The sequence below is a fragment of the Haplochromis burtoni genome, unplaced genomic scaffold (genome assembly GCF_018398535.1).
Source record: "Haplochromis burtoni strain Fernald_Lab_line unplaced genomic scaffold, NCSU_Asbu1 Contig_228, whole genome shotgun sequence".
Taxonomy (NCBI): domain Eukaryota; kingdom Metazoa; phylum Chordata; class Actinopteri; order Cichliformes; family Cichlidae; genus Haplochromis; species Haplochromis burtoni.
The window spans coordinates 453,401-461,987 of record NW_024582589.1 but is presented as its reverse complement, the minus strand read 5'-3'; the positions used below and the strand labels follow the sequence as shown (position 1 = coordinate 461,987).

The 8,587-nt window shown below is 41.9% G+C and overlaps 1 protein-coding gene across 4 annotated transcripts in view; it reads right to left on the bottom strand.

Moving 5' to 3' along the window:
- The window catches only part of LOC102303679, a 4,648-nt gene extending 2,234 nt beyond the window's left edge, over positions 1-2,414 (bottom strand). The window contains exons 1-3 of one of the 4 annotated variants that reach the window (XM_005937405.3): positions 2,251-2,414; positions 1,040-1,261; positions 1-694 (exon numbers count right to left, since the gene is read on the bottom strand). The exon at positions 1-694 is cut by the window's left edge and continues 498 nt beyond it. In XM_005937405.3, coding sequence (XP_005937467.1) covers positions 1-694; positions 1,040-1,178 — 833 coding nt within the window. In that variant the 5' untranslated portion in view covers positions 1,179-1,261; positions 2,251-2,414. Of the gene's footprint in view, positions 695-892; positions 1,018-1,039; positions 1,262-1,845; positions 2,088-2,250 lie in introns of those variants that run through there. The other 3 variants (XM_005937404.3, XM_005937406.3, XM_014338453.2) reach the window with 3 other exon arrangements.
- Between the last annotated feature and the right edge of the window lie 6,173 nt (positions 2,415-8,587).

Here is an 8,587-nt window from a genome sequence, read left to right as displayed (position 1 = left end):
CCTCGAGCAATCTCTTCGCTGCAAAACATTCCTTCTGAAAAACAATAACTCTCCTCTTCCTTCAAAGATAAAGCACATTCTCTCACCTTCTTGATGCTGCCCAGGCTGTTCTTGCTCACCGTCTTCAGCGTCGAGTAGTGGTTCACAGACAGCTCTGTACTTCCTGAGTAACATCCCCTGGAGCCCCACGTATCAAGTCCAACTTCATCGGCGACTTTCACGGTCTCGCCGAGGATTCTTCGCCCGTTGTTGTGGTGGTGGTAGCGGTGGTGGTAGTTGTATGGAGCGGGTCTTGCGATTTTGCTTCTGCTGATGGGTCCGCCGCAGAAGCTGGCCAGGTCCAGCTCCCCTGTTGCCAAGGTAACAACCACAGGGCTGGCTTCTGATTGGCCAGTCCCATACGAGCCATAGGGTAACTGGTAGTAAGACTGGGAGCCCATGGCTTGGGCGCCCTTATCACATTTTGAAGATTTCTCCAACTTGTTTGCGGTGGATGTGGACTCGGAGCGGAAGTAGTCCTCGAGCTGAGCCAGCTCCTCCTGCAGCAGAGAGGTCATGACCTCCAGATCCGAGGGCACCTTGACATCTTGTTCTAACGGCGAGGGCGGAAGAGATGAGCTTGGAGAAGACTCGGTCGTAGATACAAATGAAGACAAATCAACTTTTTCCGTCATCCAATCAGAGTGACCATCACCTAGAAAAATTCAAAACCAGAGGAAAGCGTAACGTAACGAGCAAAGCAATCCATTCTATTTTCAAGTGTTTGCAAAAAATGACTGAAATTAAATCTTGAAATTTAGAAAAAAAAAGGAAAAAAATGTGAAATAAGCAAAGGCTGAGAGAGTAAACGGAAAAATAAAATAGTTTAAATTAAGCAATACATCCAACTAACCGATCATCTGAAAATGATTGAACAGCATCGTCTGCATTCGATAAATATCCACTTAGCTGTACTCACTGTACGACATTAGCCCCGTGCTGCACTGCGGCTCCAACCTCGGGATGTGGAAAAATAAAAAATCGTCTTGGCCAAACTCACCAATTAAGTGCTGCCTCTCCACTGGCTCCGCCCCCGTCCGTGGCCGTGATTGGCTGGGGCTAGCCTGTCGGAGAAGGGGAGCGCTGAGCTCGCCTGTGGAAACGGGGGGAATTTTCCTGCGAAGGATCGATGCCGCCATTGTGTCTTCTGCTTCGATCGAATTGTTCAAAAGCACGAACCGTGCGCTGGCTGGATGAAAGAGTTGTGGAAACACCTGAAGACCTGCGGGAGGGAAAAATTAGAACGTTGCATTTTTTATTAGCCTCCAACGGCCCATTTCAAACTTTAAGTAATTAAAAAAAATTTATTTATTATTTTAAAAAGGTAATTACAAAATAAATGCACATTAATTTTTCATCATTTTCAGTTTAATGAATCACCCAGGTTTTCACCTCCAACTTAAAACAGACTTTATTTGAAGTCATTCCTGACTGATGTCAATTTCAATTTAAAACTCTCAGTTTAAAAAAACATTTCAAAATATTAAAATGATTACAAATCTTATTTTTTAACTTTTTCTATAAATAACATAATTTTACAGAATGTAGGCAGAAACATCTGTTGCGCACTTTCAAATGTTTCCAAATCGAATCCATTCAGCGTGTTTACACTGTAACAAGCCAAGTTTGACCAGGTCACTTTACACAGCAACGAAAACGCCCGCAAACAGCGGGAAACAACCACGGGACTCACCGCGCGGCGTAACGCTGGCTGCAAAGTGTCTAAACGTGTTTGTTAAGTAAGAAAAGACGCGTTTCTCCCAACTTTCTTTTACTCCTACGAGGCTAAAAGGCACTTGTACTCACCCCATAGTTTCTGAATGAGTGGTAAAAAGTGCGCTGCGGGAGCAAAGCACACGAAGCTTTAGGCTGACGAGGACGACAGGCACCGTTTAAAAAGCCATCATTTCCCTTTAGGAAATCAGGGAGTCTTCATGAAGCGCTATTTCAACGGACAACACTTGCAGACAGAAAGTTTTTAAATCCGCTACTTCTCCAACTCCTAATGCCCGGACCGCATCACAGCAGATGGGATTAATCCGCACTTCACCGAGTTCACCGGGCCGTTACGTCATGAAGCTGGGGGACTTTCCCGTTATCCAGAGACCGCAGTCCGTTTGTGCGCGAGCTTCACTTTATTTCACTTTAATTCATTCGTTTGTTGTTTCACATTAAATCATTTATAAATTAAAACAAAGTAAATTTTCTTACCATCTCTTGTTAGAAAACATCACGTGTCTGTTGGAGCACTAAACATTCACACCAGCACTTAAATACGTCATCAGATTCTTTCCAACACAAACTGTGCACATGTGAGGCGTTCGTGAGACGGTACAGTAGGCACTAGTTTTCAGCGCGCCGCAGCGGAAGGACACCGTGTTGCAGTTCGAAGGTGTAACTTTAGTTGCAGCCCTGTTGCATCAGATCCGCAGGGGATTCGCTGAGCGCGTTAACAATGTGGCCGCACCATTGGTTTATGAAGGGGAACTTTTCTGCTTCCATTGGCCTGCTATCACTCTTACACTGATTGCTAATCATTGCGCATTAACGGCGACGCGTCACGGCCGTAACTGGAAAGGAAGTGGCCAAGGTGTGGTGAGGAGACGAAGTCTGACCTCCAGCAAAAACTCCCACAAACATTTTTACTCTTTTTTTACGCTGCGTTCTATTCATGTCTGTTAGCTTAGTTAGTTTAAGATACTTTATCGAACTTCTGTTAAAACATCACTACATGGTGAGCAGAAGTGTTAAAGTTTGATACATAATTTGTAGTTTAAAGTAAGAAATATGAAAGATCTGTGTGAGCACTTGTGTTTTGTTTGTTACAGTTTCCACAGAGTTTATCTGCTAAATATTCCAAAGAAAAATAATAATAACTAAATAATAAACATGTAAATTGTGAATTCTGTCAGCTGCTTGAGGTTGAGTGGGAACCCCAACAGTGGAAGGACCTCACAGACAGATTTACAAACTGCACAGAGGTTTGGTGTACTCTTTAACACTAAAGAAAACATTGTGTGAGTAACCTGTTTGCTTACTCATTCCTCATATAACAACAACATCAAATAAGGTTACAAACTAATAGGATCACATTTTGTTTATTATGTTTTCTCTTTCTTGGCAAATGAATGAAACTGACAGTATGTGTTGCACAGAGGTGATGAGCGCGCTCACGGCCATAAGCACACACACAAGAACAATAATAATTATGTGGATTTCATTCCACGAGGTAAACACATCACAGCCGGTTTGAAGCGTTCACGTGTGGGTGAAACCTGAATGGTGCCTAATTAAAGAATAATACAAACTGTCTGCATTGTTTTTTTAAAGGAAACTTTTCAGCATGTTAACGCACCGTTCTCACACAGATCTGTAAAGTCAGCAAGATGCAGAAGTGAAAAGTACTCCTCTGATTTTTTATTCTGCTTAGAGTTGCCTTTGGGCTGGAGCCTCTCCCAAATGACACAGGGCGAAAGGCACAAGACATCCTGGACAGGCTGCCAGTCCATCACAGAGCTAACAACACACACACACACATTCAGTCCTAGGGCCAACTGAGAATCACCAGTTAACCTAACAAGCATGTCATTGGACTGAGCGCAGGGAGAGCAGATGCAGGGAGAACAAGTAAACTCCACACAGGAAGGTCGCAGACAGCTGGCAAACATTATTCATTAGATTTTGTTTTTCTTTTAGTGAAAAAAGAAATGATTTTGGAGTCTTTGTAAATTAGAGAGAGTACGTTATAATGATAATATGTGTTTGGCTTCCTGCACATCGTTACGGAGCATCAGTTGTTGCTGCTGTTTTGCAGTAAAGCTTTCAGGGAGCTTGTTTAAAGACTCAAATATCTGGAAGTAATTCATTCAGTGTAATTAAGTAGTGTTGGCTCTGTTCTACTTACTTCAATATTTTGGGTTTAAAAGACATTTTCTTCCTTTTTGAGTTCATTAAACTTACTATTATTGACCGACTTAACTAAGACTAACTTGTTTAACAAACACAAAGGTTGACGTTCACTTTGTTCTGTGGTTTGTCTCACGTCATGTCAGCGAGTGTGACGCCGGTTGGCTGAGAAGCATTGGTGAAAGTCCTTCATAGCAAAGCAAGACAGTAACCATTGTGTTTTTCATGTTGTGCTATAGTAACACATTATATTCACTGTGAAGTTACTGAGGTTGTGTTTCTTTTACCATCATGTAGCAAATATGGGACGCAGTGAGGTGAGCCTGCAGCTCAAACAAGAATCATGCAAGTCCCGCAAATGTTTCCAAAACACACAAGCAAATTAAAAAGAACGAATCTGAGTACAAATACAATAAAACTTCAGTAATTTCAGCTCATTATTTGTAAGTTTTACTAACTTAATATCACTGAGAGGCGTAAGGACTTTTTTGTACAGCTGCTGTTATTGTGTATATATATTTATATATTTATATTTCTCATACATTCTTATATAGTTCTATATTGTGTATTTTGTTGTACAGTTATTTTATTTTCAACTTTCATTTATATATTTTATCTTATTCTTTCCCAGTTAAATTTACCCTTCATTCTAATTTGTGTTGTACAGTTATTTCATTTTTAACCTTAATTTATATTTTATTCCTTCCTAGTTAAATTTACCCTTTTTAATTTTTCATATTTATTTCCTATCTTATTCATAGCCTTTTCCCTTTGTTTTCTTTAGGTCACGAGCAGTTGTCCAAGCATTTCCCTGCATATCGTACTGTGTATGACTGTGTACGTGACAAATAAAATTTGAATTTGAAAGGAAAAATCAGTGCTGGAACTTTATCAAATATTTATGCCATGAAAATGTTTCACTTTTAGCTTCATCAGTTCACAAAAACTAAGACGGGTCATCAACATGCTGATTACCTGTTTATCTCCACACCTGTTCAAAATCTGATGGAAGAACATTTCGGTTTTTATGTGACCGTGTAAAAGAGACCTGAGGTACACACAGGTGTGGGACAGGAAGCTCGCACAGACACAGAGTGAGAGTAAACGTAGGGGGAGGCCTAGCAGAGGCCAGCGTGTGTGTGTCAGCTGAACACCTTTATTTTGTTGCCTGTGTGCACTGATTGTGACTGTAGTGTTTCTCACTGGTTTTACATTGCAGAGATGACATCACTGAGCTTTGCTGCACGCTTCGTGATGCTGGCGACATGCAGGACTCTGAACAGCGTTTAGAGACAAAACTTGCACCAACATGACAAAATACTTGCACACACTTGAATATGTAACAAGGTCTCCTGAAGCCAAAACATACGTGAACATTTTTGAAGGTGATGTTTTGAAATTGTCACATCAGCGTGTATTTGGCACGTGTAACAGTAACTGTGTGTAACTGTAAGAAGTGTGTGTACATTTGAACAAAGTCATTAACTGTTGTCACTTGGAGTTTGGAGTGATTGTATTTCTCTAGCGCACATGAAGAAAACCTACGAGGTCCTTACAGTCACACTGAACCATATCATTATTTGTCTTTAGTGCCTTTTACACATGCATGCGTGTGCGTGCACACAGACACACACACATTTCTCTCACAGCACAATCTGATTCCTGCTCGACTGGCATCACTGTCAAAGCAACGTCCCTCACAATAGCCTCTTTATTAAATCATGAACTTTAATCAAGTGTAAAACAAAGAAATATTACAACTGCAGTGGAAATGCGAACCACATACTTCTTTAATGTAGCTGACTGTCACCCTCTGTTTGACTGATTAAAACTTATTGATGAAATGAAATATCCTCCTGAAATGTGCATGTGGAAGAGCCTTCTGTGCTGCGAGGACGAAAAGCTTCTCTGTAACATAAATTTTCTGCATTTTTTAAACTGATAACACACAAAATGTCATTAACCAGGAGCAGTGTCTTCAGTCAGTTCATCACAGCCAGTAACAATAATAAAGGTTCAGCCGAATGCAACGCTTAACCGCGACTGTAGTGCAGGTTCAACGCTCCTGCTTTCCTCCGTCCTGACCAATGTTTCATATGTGAAATATGGTTCACGCCTATGTTTATACTAGAGATGTAGATACTGTGATTTACTCATTTTTCACATAAAAATAAATATGTGTTAATTAAGCCAGTAAACACACAGCAGGTTGTATTATACAACACATTTGCAGTATGAAACGTTGCAGCATATTTGAAACACACACTGAAAAAGTGCCAACTCTTAAACTTTGTTTTTTTATTTGGTTGTAATCTCATAAGGACGCATTTGTTCTGAAATCAATCAACCACCTTTTGTCGAGGTGGCTTTGGCTCCAGGGGCGGGGCAGGTCATTTAGTAATCAGGAGGTCGGTGGTTTGATCCCCGGCTGCTTCAGACTGTTACTGAAGTTTCCTTGAGCACTTTGCTGAACCTGGAGTTGCTCCTGATGCAGTCAGTAGATCGTGAATGTTAGACAGAAAACATTCGTGTAGACAGACCCTCTCTAATATTTGCATTACTCACATAATGAAACAAAGACTTTATCCTAGATACATTTGAACAATAACGTAATATAAGACTCTCTCATCTGGAGCATGGATTTTTATTATTATTTTATTTTTCTTCTTCTTTTTATATCAGAACATTTTGTTTTCCAGCTTTTTTATAATAAATGCTCAGTGGTGCTGTTATTGTCCTGGCCGTGCGTGTGAGCAGATGAAGATGTGTAGATGTGATTGTTACATTTTCAGAAGGGTCGGAGGTTTTTTGAACATTGCGTTTAAAGAAAAACGCCGACGATTTCAAAGAATTTGTCTCAGCAATTCAGATTTTTTTCTGAAGTTAATTTTACAGATTTGTGAACCAACAATTTTTAGCTTTGTTTCATGCAACATGCTGTAATGTTGCATGAACGTAATGCTGTGTAATTGCAGATGACAGAAGTACAACATACAAAGCCGACATTTATCGTGGGTTTTGGGTGTTTTTACTTGGGCCTGAGGGAGGAGCAGTTTAGAATAATGATACTGTTGTGTGAGCTGGAAACAGTGTGTAGCTTTGAGATAAAACTGTTCGGTGATTATTGTTGGGTTCTGCCAGAGGAGCCGGACATTTGTGGAATACAGTTTGACAGCTGGGTTACATTTTTGACAAAAGGCTGACAGGTTTCAAAAAACGTGTCCTGGCAAACGGAGAAAACCTGTAACAGCCTCTGTCTTGGCTGTCACTCTGCTTGACCTCTGTGCTGCTTGTGTACATCACGGCCGCAGTGACAGGTAGGATGAGGCGGGGGGGTCGGACAGGCTGGGTTACACCACCCGCGGGTCCCGCTGCCCTCATTAGTAAAACCAGAATGTCTCTCAGCGTGGCTCCCCGGCTGCAGCTCCTCTGCCTATCCTCTGCCTCCCCGACAAACCAAAAGCTGATTGAAGCAGCCAGGTCTTCCTGTTGCTATAGTAATAGGCAACACTGGTTCACCCCCACTTGAAAACATGTTTTTTTGGCATCCCCGGAGCCGTGGGTTTTTCACGGACTCCCCCTCAGAGCCCTCGCACCCGTATTGTTTACACTCTTGCTTTTTTTTGCAGACGGTGCAGATTTTTATTATGCATGATACGCTTCTTTAGTCACACATGAATCTGTAATCATAGCAGGTCACGGAGATGAAGGAAAGTTACAAGGACGTCATAATGAACCTGCTGCCAATGACCTTAAAGAAAATGACACACTGATAGCAGACAGGAAAAAGGTCGACATGTTAATAAATATGATAACAAATAATGCATTTTATTATTAAATGAATTTGAAGACGTGAATATTCCTGAGGAGACGTTTGCCGTTAGCCTCTTTACTGCGTACTGTACACAGCCTATATGTTTGGTCCACGCTATTTCAGCTTGGAGTGCAATCCACAATGAATTCAGGCTTTTTGTGTGTTGCGGTAAAACGATTGCCTACTCTCTGTGCAGTATTGCCCTCCATCTGTCCGTTTGTACTGTAGAACCATACAGGAGCCTTCTCCAGCAGTGCATCGTGGGATGGGAAGAGCCTTCTTCAAAGACACAGGCGGCCATGCACTCCTCTTACTATGGCACATTGGTATCAGTTACACCATAATTTCATCACCGGCAGCTCCCTGTGAATCCTGCTTACATTAACTTTTTACAGGGATTGGCAACACGGAGGCAGAGATGCATGGCAGCGCCAGCGCTCGAACCCATTTAGACTTCCCATTCAGTAGTTGGTCTGAGCGTATTGTTATTTGTTGATGAAGTGTCGTGTTTGTACGAGCAAATGGATGTGAATTGTACAAAATCCCCATCGTTACAGTGGGATTAGAGAGTGGGACTGAGAGAAAAGGCAAGAGGGAGATTAAAAAAACAAGAGGACGGGGAGACTTCAAAGTGGCAAAGTGTGCAGGGCTGTGTTTGAATGATGGCTGGCGTATTGTTTTGATAAGTGTTCCCCGAGGAGAACATGCAAGGCAGCGTGTCACTCTCCCCTCACATCTCCTGCGATAGGAGCCAGGCGCCGGGGAACGTCAGAAATCCTGCTGTAATTACGGCACCGGTGCGAGCCGCGCTGCAGAGCGGCTGCTTCG